A 19,820-nucleotide genomic window follows, 5' to 3' on the forward strand; every position below is an offset into this window, starting at 1 on the left:
TTTTTTTTTCTAATCTTTATTGTTAAAATGTTACATACATCCCCTTTTTTCTCCCTTTGACCCCTTATAAACTGCCCCCACCCCAACCCTCCACCACCCTATTTTTTTTTCCGTGTCCATGGGTTATACATATATGTATACAAGTTCTTTGATTGATTTCTTCCCAGCACTCCCCCACCCCTGCCTTCCCTCTGAGATTCGACAGGCTGTTGTTCCATGCTTCTGTGTTTCTGGATCTGTTTTGTTAGTTAGATTCCACATATGAGTGAGATCATGTGATACTTGTATTTCTCTGACTGGCCTATTTCGCTTAACATAATACTCTCCAGGTCCCTCCATGCTGTCTCAAGGGGTAAGAGATCCTTCTTTTTTACTGCTGCATAGTATTCCATGGCATAGTATTACATGGTGTAGTCATGTACCACGACTTTCTTATCTACTCATCTACTGATCGGTGTTTGAGCTGTTTCCAGATTTTAGCCATTGTAAATTGTGCTGCTATGAACAAAGAGGTGCATACATTCTTTCTGATTGGTGTTTTGGGTTTCTTAGGATATATTCCTAGAAGTGGGGTCACTGGGTCAAATGGCAGTTCCATATTAAATTTTTTGAGGAAACTCCATACTGTTTTCCATAATGGCTGCACCAGTCTGCATTCCTACCAGCAGTATATTAGGGTCCCCTTTTTTCCATATCCTCACCAGAACTTGTCCAAGTTGAGTATCTGGGAACTGGGTGTTGTTTTGTTTTAATTTGTCTTTATTATTAAAGTATTACAGATGCCCCCTGTCATTCCCCCAGTTGACCCCCTCCTCTTCGCTCCCATCCTTTCCCTAGGCCTTCCCTGAACTATTGTCTGACCATGGGCTATGCATATATATAAGTTCATTGGCTAATCTTCCCCCCCCCCCTTTTGAAATACGTCAATCTGTAGGATGTTTCAATGTCTCTGGGTCTTTTTTGTTCATCAGTTTATTTTGTTTATTAGATTCCACATATAAATGAGATCATGTGATACTTGTCTTTCTCTGACTTATTTTGTTTTTACTAGTAAACTTGTATATACTGCTCCCCAAAATAGTTGTTTTACTCCAACTTACCTTTCTGCTTTATTGTTTTAAGTACTAGGAACTGAAGCTATGTGATGAAAGTCACATAAAATTATACAAATTCATTTTTTTGTACTTATTTTGATTTGTTATAAAGGTAGTTAAAATACATTAATATAACTGAATAGCTGTTTAGTAATCTGGAATGCCCATAAGGCAAATATACTTATTAACATATTCACCAATAGACTACTCTGTCATACACAGATTGTCCTGGGTAGTTAGATGTGGTTGGATGATGAAATTTAGACTTAGGGAATAGAGAAGTTTAGATTACGGAACTAAAGTTGAATAATTAGCACTTATGTAGATTTTTAACGAGTTCTGTGACTAACAAAAGGTCAGTTTACAGAATTGAGGGCCATTAACTAATATTATTTCTTTGCTTTTGTGTTGGTTCTATGGAAATTGTATTTTTGATATGAAAGAAATGATGTTATTGTACTATCCACTTGATTTTGGCTTTTCCCCTAGTTTTTTAAATAATGGTTAAATATCTAGGGCATTTTACCTCTATACCCAAGGTTGTTATGTTGTGTATAATTGTATGATTTTTCTATCTTTAGTTCTTAATGTAGTTGTGTGGGTTCCTTTTTTATTTTTCATTTTCATTTTTGTTTTTTTGTGTGTTTTTTTCAAATACACAGGAATACTCTGAAGATAGTAACTCCGAGCCAAATGTGGATTTGGAAAATCAGTACTATAATTCCAAAGCGTTAAAGGAAGATGACCCAAAAGCAGCATTAAGCAGTTTCCAGAAGGTTCATATTTTTTCTGTTGATTCTGTGTCTTAAAGCTTATTTTTTTTAAAATGATGTCTTAGGTCAAATAAGTTCAAATGATTTTACCTCAGAAATGTGTGTTGGATACTTAGTGATAATCCTGTAAAATGTTTGCATCATGCAGAACAAGCATATATTTCTAAAGGGCTATCCTGTGGTTGTTTTTTCCAATCTAGCTTCTATAGAGCCAGGGTTATTGTCCTGAAAAGTATGGTTCTAGTAAGGGAACCAACATGATTGTCAGCAGATGCTTTCCCTGCAATCTTGTTCTTTTGGGGACAGATTACATAGGTGTAGTTTCACTATTAAATAATGTGATTTCTTGACTAATGATACACTTTTGGATTATTCATACCAGCGGATAATAGACTATGGAAAAAAATTCTTCTGGAACTGTATAATAATCAAGAAGTAGTTATTACTTAATCTTTTGATAAAGGAACTTTAAAATAAACTCCTTAAGTAAGCATTTTAAGATTATTTCTTTTTAAGCCTTTAAAAATGATATTGAAAAATGGAATTCTTGGGGAAATATTTTTCTTGCATATGATGTAAAATAAATTTGAAATTTAGACTTTGAATGTCATTAGAAAATAACAGTATTAAGTTAGACTAAGAATTTCTTCTTTTTTTAGGTTTTGGAACTTGAAGGTGAAAAGGGAGAATGGGGCTTTAAAGCACTGAAACAAATGATTAAGATTAACTTCAAGTTGGTAAGATTTGTTTTGAGAGGAATTAAACTAACAAGTTTTAAAATAAATTCTGTAGGTAAAAACCTCATGCAACAAAATACCATTATATCTACTTCTTTAAAATAACTGTTTATGTGTTGCCATATTTAGACAAGTTTTCATTTGTGACTACAATAATACTAAGTTTTTAAAAAGTTCTGCATAGCATACAAAGTTTTTGTTTTTCAACAGTTTTTTAAAGAAAACTTATCCTTTAGGTACATGGGCAATATTTGGCTGCATTATTAATAGAGTAATTTCCCCCCAAACTATTAGCATTTGTTTTCGAACTTTAACATTCTACTTTTTATTACAAAGAGTTCATCTTCCACTGATTAGGGCCAGAACCTTAGCATTATTCTTGACTTCTCTATGTATCTCTCAGCTTACAAATAATTTGTTGGTAAATCTAATTTATTGGTGGCTTTATAGCTCTTCAAAATATGTCTTGTTTTCTGTTCTGTCCCTTGTTGTTTCGCCTCTTTGCTGTTCCTCATGTCATCTAAGCACACTCCTGTGTAAATGCTGGACTTGCTCTTTTCTCTACCCCAAATGTTCCTCACAGATAGCCATATTGCTATTTTCATCATTTGATCAAGTCTCCATTCAAATGTCATCATATATCAGGATGTCCTTCCCCTGACCACCCTCTATAAAATAGCATGCTTCCCATCATCATTTATTTTCATTTTACCCTGCTGTTTTTCTTCTTTGCATGTATCGCCACTTAATCTGTTGACCTATTTATTACTTTTATGTCACCCCCACCCCAATCCATTGGGTGAAAGTTCCATGAGAACAGGACTTCATTTTATTCATTGTTATATTCCTACCACCTATCATAGTGACTGGCATTCAGTAGGTGCTCAAATATTTTGTTGACTGAATGGGGATGGGGCCTAAACTGTCAGTTGGACATCCCCTGAGGGGTCCCAGATTGCGAGAGGGCGCAGGCCAATTTGATGAACCACCACCACCCCACCCCACCGCCTGTGCATGAATCCGTGCCTCTAGTCTTTCAAGAATGCAGAGTAAAAGTGGAGGGGAAAGGAAGCAGTTAGATGAGAGAACTAGGTACAGACATGATATTTATCTTAAGATCACTAAGGGTAGAGGAACTTTTGAGGAAAAAAGGTGGAGCTTAGATTAGAAAGCAGAGGTAAGCACTTGCCTCTATTGCAAATGGAAGGACAGCTGATAACCTGTTACCACTTTCTTTTTTCCATGTCTCTGTGTTTATGGTATGCCTCCTTTCTCCACATTAGCTTCTCTAGCCCATCTATCTGAAATTGAATCCCTAAATTGATTAGTGCCTATCCAGTTAACTTCACTAATCTTGCATCCTGCTCTTTTTGGTGTACTCTCACTCTGGCATCATCACCCACTTCCATGACATCTACAAAGACGATCCACAAAATATTTTAGCTCAATTTCTTCCCCCAAAATATAAGGACTGTTCAAGATATGCTAAGTGTTATTAAGTATACTGTATATTGTATTTACATATAGTTATGGAACCTTAGCCAGTATGGTTCAGTTGGTTGAGCGTCATCCTGTGCACCAAAAGGTTGCTGGTTCGAAGTACATGCTCAGTTGCAGGCTCAATCCCTGGTAGGTAGGGGGCATGCAGTAAGCAGCTGATCAATGTTTCTCTCCCTCTCTCTGTGTACAAACCAATTTTAAAATATTTTTAAAAAATAAGTATAGTGGGAAAATATGTTTCATTTGCCCTTTTCTAGTTCTGCTGCTATGATATTCTCAAAATATCTCTGTCAATACACAAAGCCCCTGTGTTTTCTTTCCATTTATTGTCTGTGAAAATATTTACTACATTTAAATCAGTAACTTAGAGGGCTATGGAAGAAGCAGCAGATGTCTCAAGGAATAGAGATTTTGATTAAATAATTATAGTGACATTAGGGACCCAACAATGTTTAACTCTTAAGATTCTGTGATTTGAAATAATCCCAAGAAACCCTATAGAAATTCTGTTACTGTTATTAAAGAAATCTGCTATCTTAGCAACTAAGAGTGATTTAATTTTTGAACCCATTTAATCAGATCCTACCCACAGGGCTTGATTTCACCATTGTACCTAGAACCAAGATAGAAAGCAAGTAAGGGAAAGGATTATTTATATTTTATGTTATTTTGCCTACTTTCCTCTTCTACATTTTATTTGTTCTACATTAAGGTTTATATGAGTAGTTTCAGCTTCCATTCCTGCCCCTTCATTTTCAGGTTGGTTCAGAATAGGACCCATTTGCTCTGTAGTGGTTTTGGGCAGTAAAAAGTTGGAAGGTTCATTACCAACTGCTCTGTGTGTTCATCACAGCAGATAAAACTGATTTACCAAGTCTGTCCTCAATCTTTAGTTACAGTAATAATTTTTGAACAGTGAACTTCATTCAAAGTAATGGCATAAGAAAATGAAATCAAAACCTTTTTGTTAAAGTCCTATTTCAAAATATCTCAAAATTGGGACAGTCATATTTTTTATTTTTTATTTTTTTTGTCACAGGATACATTCTGTTATTACTTATTAGCAACTTACTAATAGGATATTACTTATTATTTATCCCCACATGCTACTAGCATTCTTGGAAAGAGAAGTAGTTTGATATATAATGCTAAATCTTTTTCCATGTTCTATCCATTTTCCATCCACCCCTACTATTTTCATTTTTGTAATTCAATTCTTGCTCACAAGATTTTAGGGAGTTTTCTTATGTTTTCTTTTCTTGTCCTTTATGCTATATCCCAGAGCAGGACACAGTCATAAGCAGAAAAATTACAGTATCATTAGTTTATTCTTCACCCTAATAAATATATGTTTTTTTTTTATTTCTCAAGGAAAAAGGCATTATAATTACCAGGGCTCCTTCTTCCTATGCTGGAAATTTCACTAGTAGTCTTTTACTTCAGATCTTTCATATTTCCTGGAAATATGGGAATATTTCCACAGTATTGCAAATAGTGCTGCAAGGAATGGCAACATTAGCTACATCTACTTTTGAGTAGAGCTTTACATGGGAGAACTTTTCTTGATTGTGGGATGAATACCTGGGCTTGAAGAGATTCTTTTATTTCACATTTTAATGCAGAGCCAACCAATACTAGGGAGAAGAGAGACAGAACTATTGTTAGAAAGCTTTCTGGTGAAGAGGATATAGCTGATAACTGCATAGCTGGTTCCCAAGACATTTTAAAAGTTTGATTTACTTATATTTTTTGGCTTATGAATGTTTTAGTGGTTTTTATGACCTAAATAAATGTTTGTTGCACAGCAAGGAACAATATCTAAAATTTGAAAACTCTAAAAATTGTACTTGCCTGGCCGGTGTGGCTCAGTAGTTGAGCTTTGACCTATGAACCCAGAGGTCACGGTTTAATTGCTGGTCAGGGAAAATGCCCAGGTTGCAGGCTTGATCCCCAGTAGGGGGCGTGCAGGAGGCAGCCAATCAATGGTTCCCTCTCATCATTGATGTTTCTATCTCTCCTTCCTCTCTGAAATCAATAAAAATAAATTTTTAAAAAAATAAAAGTTGTACTTTTCATAGGCTAACTTGATAAATTTGGTTCATGCATCTGAGTAATAATTTCAAATTTTAAGTTAAAATGTTTATAGTGTTTCTGTCATAGTTTCTCTATCATAAAACTATTATTTTTCAGTTACACTGTAATATGTATTATAATTTTAATCATGTATACCTATTTTAGTATATAAATGTGTATCTAATAATGCATTTTTCTTCCCTCACAGACAAACTTTCCAGAAATGATGAACAGATATAAACAACTATTGACCTATATTCGAAGTGCAGTCACAAGAAATTACTCTGAAAAATCCATTAATTCTATCCTTGATTATATCTCCACTTCTAAACAGGTTAGATTCTGGTTTTCCTCTTGGTACCTCTCAGTGTGCTTATTATTTATATGAAGGACTTTATTCTTTCTTTTTTTTTAAGGCCTAGAAATTCTATGGAAGCATTTTTTTTGTTATTAGTGTGCTTTTAAAAGAATGTGTACTATTTTTTTGATTATGGTATTAATTATGTAATATTAAAAGGTATTAACTCTAGCTTAGTCTCCTTACATAATATCTTCAGATGCTGACATAATCTGCACACAGTTTTTACTGGCTTATATTAGATTCCCCTTTACAGTTACTATCACAATTCCTTCTAAACTCCATCACCACTTCAGGCAGCCATCCTGAGCTACTTAAATACTTAACAGTGAATCATAGTTGATTTGTATAGATTTGATTATAAAAATCCTTGAGGGGAGAATCTGTATTCATATAGTTAGTGTTTGGCATTACTCATTAGGTGTTTGTTCAAAAAATGCTTCTATAAAGAATGGGTGATGAAAAGAAGGGCTGTTGATAAAGAAACTACATTGAGCTTTGGGAGTGATGGTGCTTTTATTATCCAAGATTTTGGTGAAAAGCAATGGTGATTTTTATTGTATTGCTAATTTTTAATTGGATTGTTTTTTCCTATTCTTTTAAGCATCATAGTCCTAAGTTTCAGATTTCTTACACTGGTATTTGAGCATAAGAAGTATTCTCTATATCATTTAATATTTCTTAAAATATTTGATACTTTTTATATTCATAATAAAAAATGTTCATTGCAGAATCAACCTCTTTCATTCCATGTATTCTACTAGATGTCATTTTTATTTCTTGAGGCAGTGTACTATTTTTACTCTCTATGTACTAGTTAAAGGTATGTGATGAAAATAGAGGAAGAGAAACTTATGTTTTGTTAGAACATTTGTACTTAATGGCACTAATTCTAAAGGTGTTATGTATCAAGGGGCTTGTCTTAAGTGGGAAAATGTTTTCTGAATTTTATAGACAAGTACCATCAAAACATTTTTGGTACACTATTTATAAATGTTATGCCATACTGTGGGGAGAGGGTTAAGTAATTATAAAACTTCAGGATTGTGTGTTGTTTTGTACTACTGTATATAAACTATTTGTCTTTTGAAAGTAAGGATATTGAGCACTTATTCTGTAAGCCGTCAGTAGTCATAAATAAATAGGCAGCCCTTTCTGAAAGTATCAGACTTTCCTGATCTCATGGCCCTATTACTTCTTGATCCTAGTAAGCAGAGATAGTGTTTGCCTCACAGTACAAACCAAACAAGAGTTGAGTGAATAAGGTAACATTATTTATAACAGTACAACTAGTTCTGTGTATGGTTCATGTACTTTTGTTAATATAAAATGAGTTATTATATTAGAAAGGACAAACCTATACTGTTAGAGTATTACATATTTTCTGTTTGTTTTTTAATTCACATGAAACCATCTTGGCATGTATCTTTTGTAAATTTGGTCTATATTATGTATTTTGTGGATGGTCGCAGACATTTGGTAAGATACAGATTATAGTGTACCTTATGTGTATTAAAGTTCAAAGATGCACTTTTAGTTTGCTCAAATTAACTTTATTAACAGGTACAAATTTGCTGTTTACAATTATAGAATTCTGATTTTTTATGTCAGATGGATTTACTGCAGGAATTCTATGAAACAACACTGGAAGCTTTAAAAGATGCTAAGAATGATAGACTGTGGTTTAAAACAAACACAAAGGTAACGATTATAATTATTTACATTTTTTCTTTTTGAAGAGTGGGTGGGTGTGCTTAGTAAACTCTCCTAAAGATGCACACCTTCTATTGATATGTTTTGATTTTAATAAGTTTCTTTCTTTACAGCTTGGAAAATTGTATTTAGAACGGGAGGAATATGGAAAACTTCAAAAAATTTTACGCCAGTTACATCAGTCCTGCCAGGTAACATTCCCTTAATTTTTAAAAAAAGATATGTTTTTATTGATTTGAGAGATAGAGAAAGGAAGAGGGAGAGATAGCAGCAGCATCAGTGATTGACTGCCTCATTCATGCCCCCTCCCTGGGATTGAGCCCACAACCTGGGCATGTGTCCTGACCAGGAATCAAACCAGCAACCTCTTGATTAATGGATTGATGCTTTACCACTGGACCACACCAGCTGGGCTCTTTTAATTTTTTATTAACATTTCTTAATAATAAAGAGCATAAGAAAATTTTGTATTCAAAACGTTGCTATGGGTGTTTTTGTTCAAGCAACATCCCAAAAATGAAATTTGGAAAATAAGTTACCAGAAAGCTCATTTTTTTTCTGAGCATTACATTTCTTCTGTTTTAATCCTAACTTCAGTTCTTGTTTGTGGGATGAGGTACAGGTATTAATAAATGAACAGGCCAATCATTAATACTTAACTAAGAGTAAGCCTTTCTATTTAGTTATGCACCCTGTGAAAATCAGAAAGGATATTATAGACATATATAAGGAAGATATTGTATATTCTAGTTTATAACGTGTGAGTCCCCTATAACAGCACTATCCAGGAGTTGGTATGATGTGAGAAACACTGTATCTGTGCTCTCCAGTATTGTAACAGTAGCTACATGTCATTAGGCATTTGAAGTGTGGCCAGTGTGACAGAGGTGCTGAGTTTTATATTTCATTAATTAATTTAAAATAAAATTTTTATTGATTTCAGAGAGGAAGGGAGAGAAATAGAAAGATCAATGATGGAAGAGGATCATTGTTTGGCTGCCTCCTGCATGCCTCCCACTGGGGATCGAGCCTGCAACCCAGGCATGTGCCCTGACCAGGAATCGAACCATGACCTCCTAGTTCATAGGTCGGTGCTCAATCACTGAGCCATGCCGGCCAGGCTCATTAATTTAAATTTGAATCCCACATGGTCTGGACAGTTTACATCTATATAACTTTTAGCTATGATTTTTATATTTCCGTTTTGTGTTGATAAATAAGTTATTTTATATTAGTTTCAATTTTATGTAGAAATACTATTTTTAGAAGTTTACGCTTTTCGCCCTGTCCTGTTTGGCCCAGTGGATAGAGCATTGGCCTGGGGACCAAAGGTCCCGGGTTCAATTCTGGTAAAAGGGCACATGCCTGGGTTGCAGGCTTGATCCCCAGTGGGAGGCATGCAGGAGGCAGCCAAACAATGATCCTCTCTCATCATTGATGTCTCTCTCTCTCTCTCTCTCTCTCTCTCTCTCTCTCTCTCTCCTTCCTCTCTCCTTCCTCTCTGAAATCAATAAAAATATATTTTAAAAATAAAAAGTTGACGCTTTTCCAAAGCCATATATTATTATTTTAATTATATATGATTTCTGTGAATGTGAGGAAAGTTGATCAAGAATGTGTTCAAAATTAAATCACATTCCAATATTTTTATTTATTTGTTTTGCTCTTTTTAGTTTTTAAAAACAAGAAAAATGTTTGTATTTCATAATAGTTTTGCTTTACAAAGCAGGTCAGTCATTTATGAATTATTTCTTACCTACACATCTTAGGAAAGCCTACCTTGGTGCTTAAATAACTGTCAGTATGGTCCTACATGGAATGGAAATTGTATAGAAGCCATTTCCGAATGAAAGAGGATTTTTTAGTGTATACCTAAGGAATGGGGAAATTTTGCGTGGTTTATTTTAGTGTATAAGGAAAATGGATTGTAAATACTACAGTGTAGCAGCGATGCTTGATAATCTGAATGTACAAATTGTCTTGCAGATCATATTTTTTACTCTGTTGTGATTCATTAGTGTGTAACTAAACAGAAGTTTTAAGTTGGAAGACCAAATAAATGATAAGTTTTGGCTTCGTATAAATTGGTATTTAATATTTATGATTATCTGACTATTGACCATATGCTATTTTTCTGAATATTGGCCATATGCATTTTGTGGTTATCTTTCAAAATTGAACTCAAATGTTACCACTCTTGTTATTCTTTTGACATCCTCCAGGAGAGTTAGTCCCTTTCTCTTCCATTCCAACCTTAGATACTTGGTTCATGTTTAAACTGCAATTGTTATCAATCTTGACACTTAATTTACTAGATTGTGAACTTTTTAGGCCAGGAACATTGGCTTATTTAACTTACCTCATAGTAGAACCAGTGCCGGGCACAAGGAAGACACTTGGGGTTTTTTATTGAATTAGTGGATCTGAAGTGGTTGTGAAGATTTGGGGAAGACCATAAATAGCCTCCTAGCTAAAAACAAACATCATAACATTTTCTTTTTTAATGTTTTTATTGATTTCAGAGAGAAAGGCGGTTAAGGGGGGCGGGGGGAGATATCAATGATGAGAGAGAATCATTGATCGGCTGCCTCCTGCAGGCCCCCAACAGGATTGAGCCCGCAATCCGGGCATGTGCCCTGACTGGGAATCGAACCATGACCTCCTGGTTCATTGTTTTATGTCCCATCACTGAACCACACCAGCCAGGCAAACATAACATTTTATACGTAATATTATACCTCTGGCCACTTTTTTCTTACTGAATACCAGAAAGTATAAGGTTCCTTTTTGGCCATTAAATGTAGTCTTCTTAGGGCTCTAGGTCCCAATTAAAATGTGTGGTGCATTCTCACACAGAATAAGAAACTTGTAAGGTAAAAATCAAATAAAAATTACTAGGCTGACTGTGAATTCTATATTGAATTCTAAAGTTTTATTATTTGCTTTCCTAGACTGATGATGGAGAAGATGACCTAAAAAAGGGTACACAGTTATTAGAAATATATGCTTTGGAAATTCAAATGTACACGGCACAGAAAAATAACAAAAAACTTAAAGCACTCTATGAACAGTCACTTCACATCAAGTCTGCCATCCCTCACCCGCTGATCATGGGAGTCATTAGAGGCAAGTTTGGTTTGGAGAGGGTGGGCAGTGTCCTGGAAGACATAGAGTTGTCATTGCATATAACTGAATGACTCTGAAGGTCATTTCTGTTTAAGTGAAAGTAATTGGCAAAGTAGTAAAGTCAGTGAAATGATGTAGTCTTAGAACGAAATTAGGATGAATTTTTGTCTTGTAAATTTATATCATTGAAGATAATAATAGAAAATATATTATCATAAGTTCTATTCTAGAATTATAATGATGTATGAAAAATTACATTCTACTTCAATTGAGAAGAAAGACTTGCAAATACTTGTTTGGCTGATCCTATATCATAAAAGGCTAATAAGCAAATTGAACAAACGGTGGAACGACCAGTCACTATGACACGCACGGACCATCAGGGGGCAGATGCTCAATGCAGGAGCTGCCCCCTCATGGTCAGTGCACTCCCACAGGGGGAGTGCCGCTCAGCCAGAAGCTGGCAAACACAGTGGCAGTGGTGGGAGCCTCTTCTGCCTCCATGGCAGTGCTGATGATGCCCCACTGACAGCTTAGGCCTGCTCCCGACATCCCCCGCAGACTCTCGGACTGTGAGAAGGTGCAGGTCGGGCTGAAGGATCCCCCTCTCCCAGGTGCACGAATTTCATGCACTAGGCCTCTAGTGTTTATAATAAAGAGCTTGCTTTTTAGAGTTAGTGTACCCTGGGGCTAGTACTGTTCATGTAATAGAATTAAAAGACTGGAAGCCAATGAAATAATTTTCATTTGATTTTTATAAAGTGGTCACTTGTTATGACATTGAAAATGTCCTCTTTTCTCATGTTTTACTCCTTTACAGAATGTGGTGGTAAAATGCACTTGCGGGAAGGTGAATTTGAAAAGGCACACACTGATTTTTTTGAAGCCTTCAAGAATTATGATGAATCGGGAAGTCCAAGAAGAACCACTTGCTTAAAATATTTGGTCTTAGCAAATATGCTAATGAAATCGGGAATAAATCCATTTGACTCACAGGAGGTATGTGTGTTCATTTCTGTCAGCTGTCTTTCATGGAAATAAACTTTGTACATATAGTTAATTGTTCTTTTACTGTATTTAGGCCAAACCGTACAAAAATGATCCAGAAATTCTCGCAATGACGAATTTAGTAAGGTAAGATTCTATATTTCAGTTAAGGTAAATTTATTTAGAGCAATGAATAAAGGGGAGAGAGAGAAGAGAAATTTTTAGAATTCAGTTAATTCTCAACAATTACTCTTTTATATTTTGATTTGAAATATACCAAAGTTGTGAAATTTTTATCTTCTGAAGTCATGAGATTTTATAAAGTATTTGTTGCTTTTCTCACCTGTGTGCTGTTTTTCAGTAGAAAGCTAACTAGATGTTTTAAAACAATTTCACTGTATTTATTGTTTCTACCTGCCTTAATCCAAAATGAAATTCTGAATTGGTCCATATAAATCAAGAATTTTCAGTAAGACAGTTACTTTACTCATATATTTTAGAGTGGAAGGAAGGAAGAGAGACTGAGAGAGAGAAACATCGATATGTGAGAGACACATCAATTGGTTGCCTCCAGCTCACACCCCGGTCAGGGCATCGAGCCTGCAACCGAGGTACGTGCCCATGACTGGAATCGAATCTGTCAGCCTTGCATCTGTAGGCCAATGCTCCTACCACTGAGAAAACTGGTAGGGCATAAAAAAATAATTTAAAAAAAGTTTATCTCAGATAATTTTCTGAGGTAAGGAGCAGAAGAGTCATATTGGTAAGATACCTACGGATATATTGATAGCTTCCATGGAGAGAGATATGACTAATGATGTTTAGCAACTGAAAAACCTGCTCTAATTGATACTAAATAAAATTATAGAAGACAAAAACAAGCAAAAAGCCTAGAAAAGAAAAGGCCTGGTTTTGCTATAGAAATCAGTGAACAAAAATTATTTTTCTCTGTGCCAGGAATAAATGGAGCCCAAACTTCCATCGACTTTCTTTGTAGAAAAGTATGAGAAACTTATTAATTTTTCAAGGCATAAAGAATGAAGTGAGGGACATAGGGCAGTTTTGGGTTTTTTTGCAGATATATGTAGGTAATTGACCTGACTAGACATTCTCTTATTTTTTTTTTTTAGACTAGACATTCTCTTAATGGTTCTTTGCATTTAAGGAAAAAAAGTACTGTTAGATTATAAATTCAGTCACCTACATATTAATTTTATATACTTGGAAAAACTAGCTATTTCATGATATTGTTTTAGTTCTTATGTAAAATGCTCTCACATACTTTGTTTTTACTTGGCTATGATTTTTATAAATTACTAGGTTTTCTTTTTTAAGGAAACCTTAATTTTAGTTGTAAAAATAATGACTTTATTTTAAGGGACTAAGAATGGTTAAGGAATAAAAACCTTAAATTGCAACATTTAAAAAAATCAGTTTCTTTACTGTTCATTTTTTTAGTCTATTTTAATAAATTTTTGTTGAATTAGTTTGATTTTAGTTATAAAAATAAATTTCTCCATCTTTATTTCAAATAGTTTATTCCACGTGCATTTAGTCACATTAACTAAGAGGTGATTTAGCTAGAGATTAATTAACTTCCTAACCCTTTTTAAAAAATTTTTTTCTAAAGTAACAACCTAAACTTTAAAACTCCTAAAGAAATATAAGTTTTTTCCTAGACCTTAATATTTTATCTAAATTAAATTGGTTAAATACATTAAAATGGATTAAAGTACTGATGTATCAGACCTTTACAAAACAATAGCTATATTTATTAAATCTTACAGTTTACTTCAGTGAGGCCTTTTATACTAGGACTTGGAAACATATTTTAGTAGTAAATTTTTACCCAAACAAGTGGCCTGTGGTGTCCCACATTTTGTATAAGATTTTCTTAAGCCACTTAAATAGCGGAAGACACTCTCTTAGTTAAAGTATATGTGTGTGCAAGTGTTTTCACTACTTGAATATATCCTCCAGTGTATTTACGGTAATATATTTGGAGTAGGTAAGAAAGTAATGCTTCCTAATTTTATCTTCCTAGTCAGTTGCCAGCAGACTAGAGGAAAATAATTCCTGTTGAAGCACTTGAATCACCTGCCCCTAACATGAAGTTACATTGCGACCCATCAGATGGAAGCACAGCAGAGGGCGTGCAGAATGGCTGATGATATGTCTTACATATAAAGCAGACAGTGGTGCCATATCCAGAAGGTTGGCTTCTTCCTTCTCAGCACCTTTAGCAGTCCCCACAGTGTCTTACAGAATCATTTCAGGACTAGGTACTAGCTACCTCAGAGAATCATGAACATAAATCAGCCTTTGGCCTTCTGCAGCAGGGTCCATCACTCTACTTTGGGTGTGTATCCCATTTAGCACTAATGGTCCACCACCGATATAATTTTCTGCTGTATAGCTCAGTGAAATTTTCAGGTAAAGAATTAGAAATCAAATGTTCCTTTTGAAAAATTTGGCAGTTGCTGGTAGCTTTCTAGAAGAAAAAAATTAGGAAGCTGCATTTCTGAATAAGCTTCAGAGAGGATATACTGTTGTATTTGAAAGACAAGGCCAAACTACTCCATAGGGGTTAAATGCACACTTTAATTTGAAAACATCAAGCATTAAACAGTCATTGAACTGTTATCAATTCCTACGATTGTGAGATTTATATTAGCTATATATAAATACATAACCAAGAAATTTGTTTAATTTTTCTTTTATAAAACTGAAAGCATTAAAAAGAAAATTCATTTTAGTTGTAGAAGAATGTGTGTGTTCTTAACTCCGATTCCCATGACAGAAACTATAATTTAGGTTTTTGCATATAAAAATGGAGACACGGGCTCTTTGGGTTATCTGATTTAATATGTGACTTCTTCATGTTTGACAAAATATATACTTTTCTTTTTCTGTTAGTGCCTATCAGAATAATGATATCACTGAATTTGAAAAGATTCTGAAAACAAATCACAGCAACATCATGGATGATCCTTTCATACGGGAACACATTGAAGGTATATTCCTTTGGCTTCCAGAATTCTGTTTCTTTCTTTGTTACTATCTAAAAGTTCATCTTACTGGAGCTGAATAGACTTTAAGCTATTTGTCTCCTATGTATTGCGAAGTGTAGCAATATTTCTAAATGTTGTCATGGAATAGGATACTCTCTAAAATTAAAGGTGTTTTAAAGAAATCACAGCCAGTTTCATATTAACATAATCAAGTTCTTATATAATGTCCATTTCATATAAGAATGGACATCATTGGCTGTCCCTTTTCACTTTTTATTCTAATGTAAATATTGTTGCATGTTTTTTTACTGATGCTTAGGTTTAAATTTTTAGAATTGATTATTTTTTTAATATATTTTTATTGACTTCAGAGAAGAAGGGAGAGGGAGAGGGGGAGAGAGAGAGAGAGACACCAATGATGAAAGGAGAATCATTAATTGGCTGCCTCCTGCATGCACCACACTAGGGATCCAGCCTGGGCGGGCATATGCTTTGACTGGGAATCAAACCGTGACCTGGTTCAAAGGTTGATGTTCAACCACTGAGCCACGCCGGCTGGGCTAGAATTTAGTTTTAACAAGTAGCAAAAGCTTTGAAAATAGCCCACTACAGTTAATGCTGAGATGCATTAATTTTGAAAGGCTAACATTGTAAAAGTAAGTGTGTGAGATTTCTTTTTATATGTATTTTATTGATTTCAGAGAGGAAGGGAGAGGGAGAGAGAGATAGAAACATCAGTGATGAGCTGATGAATCATTGATTGCCTCCTGCACACCCCATACGGAGATCAAGCCTGCAACCTAGGCATGTGCCCTGACCAGGAATCAAACCGAGACCTCCGGGTTCATAGTTCAACACTCAACCACTGAGCCATGCTGGCTAGGCAAGTGCTGTGAGATTTTTAATAAGTTCTGTTGGATTCACAAAGACAGAAATCATTCCTTTGTTCTGGGGCCTCTTTTATACTTCCAGTATTCCCACCTGTTATGGAGCTATTGGGGGTTTTTTTAATAAGCATTTGGAACAATAAAATTCCAGATGTATTAAGAAAATCCAAAGGATAGTTTGGAAATAATGTTTTTTGTTCCCCACCTTCCTTTCCCTTTCACTCAACAAACATTTTTAAAGATCTTATATGAACCTAGAATTATACTGTACTTTGTGGAAATAGAAAAATAGAAGCCTTATGCAAGAACTCCAATCTAGTATGTTTGAAAAAGGCACTTGTACATGAAGAAACTGAGGAAAGTTATAAAATCATTGTATCCTATATAATAAAAGCCTAATATGCAAATTGTCCCCTCAACTGGGAATTCTACCAGGGGCCAGCTGGCCAACCACCCACTGCCCCTCCCCCTAGCCAGCCCTACCCCTGATCAGAGTGGGGGTAGGGAGCCGATTGGAGCAGACCAGCTGGACCCCACCCATGCACGAACTCATGCACTGGGCCTCTAGTAAAATGTAATAGTCTAAGTTTTATAAGAGAGTATAAAGTAAGGAACTTGGCTGGTACAAATCATATCTTCTTGAAAGATGTTAACTACAGAGGAAATGATGAGTAGTGGGGTAATGAGAAGGCAGGGGGATATTTTAGGTAGTGTCATACATGAGCAAAATTAGGAGGTAATAACAAAAAATTATGGGAGAAACCTAATCATACTGTGCATCTGTTGGACCCAAATTTTTTTAAATCCAAATACCTTATGTCCTTGCCAGACTGAAGAAGTACATGATGATTCATAAAGATATACAAATTTAAATGCAAATGTATTATCTTCATTTTTGTCTTTTCAGAGCTTTTGCGAAACATCAGAACACAAGTGCTCATAAAATTAATTAAGCCTTACACAAGAATACATATTCCTTTTATTTCTAAGGTATTTATATTCATGGATCTTAATATTTATAATTTGTCAGTATATCTGTTTTCCATTTAAAAGAGTCTAACTTCGTAACGTTTTGTAGTATTATGTTTCTTAAATACAGCATAACTTAAAAGCTTTACCCTTTTTTTAAAGCTTTACTTTTAATGGGAATTTTTCTGTGTTTTCTTGGTGTAAATGAGTTAACAGAAAAGAGAAATAAGAATCATTAAATTTCTTTTTAAAGATTCTCTCAGCCTCAGAGAAAATTACAGAAGAGAGGGTAGTGGCTAAAATATATAATTGATGAAGAGTTAACCCCAACCATAATAAAATTGTGGTAAGAATGTACTTTAAAAGTTACAAAGTTAAATTCTATCATACCTGTGCTCAAAAATATTTTAAAGTGACAATGAAATTTGTTATAAATTTTCTCTTCACTAATTTTTCTTTGTGGTGGAAATGAATTTAAAATCAGAATGATAGTTTATATAAAATGGTGAATTTTTTTAAAAAGTTAATTAGCAGAATTATAATTATTCTTTTGTCTTAGGAGTTAAACATAGATGTAGCTGATGTGGAGAGCTTGCTGGTGCAGTGCATATTGGATAAGTAAGTATTTGGCTATTTTTATCACAAAATGTTTAGGACTGTGTAGTTGGAATAATGATGGCAAAGGTGGTAGCAGGTGAATTCTTGATTTTTATAAAAAACACCCTCTGGCTATGACTTTCTGCTAAAAGAGACATATATAAGTGTGATTTTTTAAAAATAAATGAATGAGGATATAAAGCACATGATCTCTGAAAAAGTTCTAAATGCTTTTTCAGAAAGATTTTTCATTCAGCAGATGGCTTATATATAGTTAAAGAATTATTTAGTGATTAGTATTTTTTATGTATTAGGTATGATATATAATAATTTTGAAATTATGTTTTTTAAAAGCAGTATGTTATTTAAAGCTTCACAGTATGTTTGTTCTTAATTGGATAAGTCTATACCTGTTGGTTCTTTCAGTGAAATTGATGACAGGTAGCTGAAATATGGTTTCTGTCTTGAGTTTAAATAAGACAATGAATATTATAATTAATCCTGAACTCAATCATTTATAATGTAGCTAGCAGCAGGATGGGGCTTTGTGCATTTATTGATATTGTGGATATTTAAGAAATACTAGTCTAGAAAATATGCTTAGTGAAAGTAGCTTGTAGACGTGACTTCTTTCATTTATTTCCAGCACTATTCATGGCCGAATTGATCAAGTCAACCAACTCCTTGAACTGGATCATCAGAAGAGGGGTGGTGCCCGATATACTGCACTAGATAAATGGACCAACCAACTAAATTCTCTCAACCAGGCTGTAGTCAGTAAACTGGCTTAACAAAGAACAAGCTTTTACAGACATACTTAAGGCAACAGTGCAGAGATGTAATTCTTAAGAACTGGGAATGGCAAAACTACTGTCGGTTGATGTGTCCTGAAAATTATTGGAGTTATGGCAGAAGTGCTTTTTTTGATCAACTGGTTTGTGTTTTGCTGCTGCATTTATCCCAAGAAAAACAGCTTTAATCTCCAGAAGAAAACCAAAATGCCATGGGATTTATGCTGTATTGACATCTTGCCCTAAGCATACAACATCATAGTAATTTGTCATGGGCAACATGACCAGAGAGAAGATTTTTGTCATGATTTTAAATACACTGACACGCTACTGTTGGTTAAATTTAAACATGTTTTACCTACAGAAATTCTCTCACAAATAACCTGCAATAACTTGAAATGCATACCCTTTTGAACACTTCCTTTTCTCATGTATAAATTAAAATGTTTGCTGCATTTTGCAAAATGTCAATTCTCCAAAATGTGTCCGTAAATTTCTGTACCTGCAGTGTAGTAAAGGTTTAGATGAAACCCCATAATTATAGTGGCATACTGTCACTTAGGTTTCAAGCAGCAAAATAAACAGTGCAGCTCAGAAATTGTAGTTTGGTTCTTGATGTTTTTATTACACTTGGGGTTTTTGTTTTGGTTATTAGTACCTTAGAAATTTCAAATTTTATCGTCAGTTAACAATTTTTAAAAGCCTGAGAGCAAATAAGTTAGTTGTTTGCTTTCAAGTTTTTAAAATAAGTCTATTGAGAAAGTAAGTAGAACTAGTCTCTAACAAAACATTTGCATAGTACTTACTTTAACAGTGATGCTTTAAAGGAATAAAATTCTTTTTTTTAAGAGTGATATTCCTTTTTCAAAGAATAAGTTCTAACTCTCAGAATGTTCACTTTAAACAAATATGCCAGAACCATAGACAGCTAAATGAATGTTACTCTGCATAGTGATCATACTGGAAAATTATTTCCTAATTCCAGCTATTTACCATTGCTCAAAGTCTTGGATTTTGCTCTTTTAGAATTGCATTCATAGCTAATTTAAGTCACACAAGCTATTACACATTGTGTGTGTTTGTTTGTTTGTTTGTTTTTAAAGTACTACCAAGCTTGAATGTCTTATAGTTACCATTACTTGGCACTGAATAACTTTTGACCATTTCTAAAAATTAAATCAACCTTTGAGGTAATCTTAGAAAG

At 34.3% G+C, this 19,820-nt stretch overlaps 1 protein-coding gene across 3 annotated transcripts in view; it reads left to right on the forward strand.

The window, feature by feature from the left end:
* Positions 1-19,081, forward strand: part of COPS2 (COP9 signalosome subunit 2) — a 30,981-nt gene extending 11,900 nt beyond the window's left edge. For 2 of the 3 annotated variants that reach the window (XM_081109231.1, XM_081109232.1), the window contains 12 exons: positions 1,757-1,870; positions 2,527-2,604; positions 6,386-6,511; positions 8,147-8,236; positions 8,362-8,439; positions 11,200-11,374; positions 12,195-12,373; positions 12,456-12,508; positions 15,278-15,375; positions 17,167-17,249; positions 17,788-17,846; positions 18,472-19,081. In XM_081109231.1, the coding sequence (XP_080965357.1) occupies positions 1,757-1,870; positions 2,527-2,604; positions 6,386-6,511; positions 8,147-8,236; positions 8,362-8,439; positions 11,200-11,374; positions 12,195-12,373; positions 12,456-12,508; positions 15,278-15,375; positions 17,167-17,249; positions 17,788-17,846; positions 18,472-18,616 (1,278 nt within the window). In that variant the 3' untranslated portion in view covers positions 18,617-19,081. Of the gene's footprint in view, positions 1-1,756; positions 1,871-2,526; positions 2,605-6,385; positions 6,512-8,125; positions 8,237-8,361; positions 8,440-11,199; positions 11,375-12,194; positions 12,374-12,455; positions 12,509-15,277; positions 15,376-17,166; positions 17,250-17,787; positions 17,847-18,471 lie in introns of all 3 variants that reach the window. The other variant, XM_081109230.1, reaches the window with a different exon arrangement.
* The last annotated feature ends 739 nt before the right edge of the window (positions 19,082-19,820 follow it).

The sequence above is a fragment of the Myotis nattereri genome (genome assembly GCF_964212035.1).
Source record: "Myotis nattereri genome assembly, chromosome: 1".
NCBI lineage: Eukaryota > Metazoa > Chordata > Mammalia > Chiroptera > Vespertilionidae > Myotis > Myotis nattereri.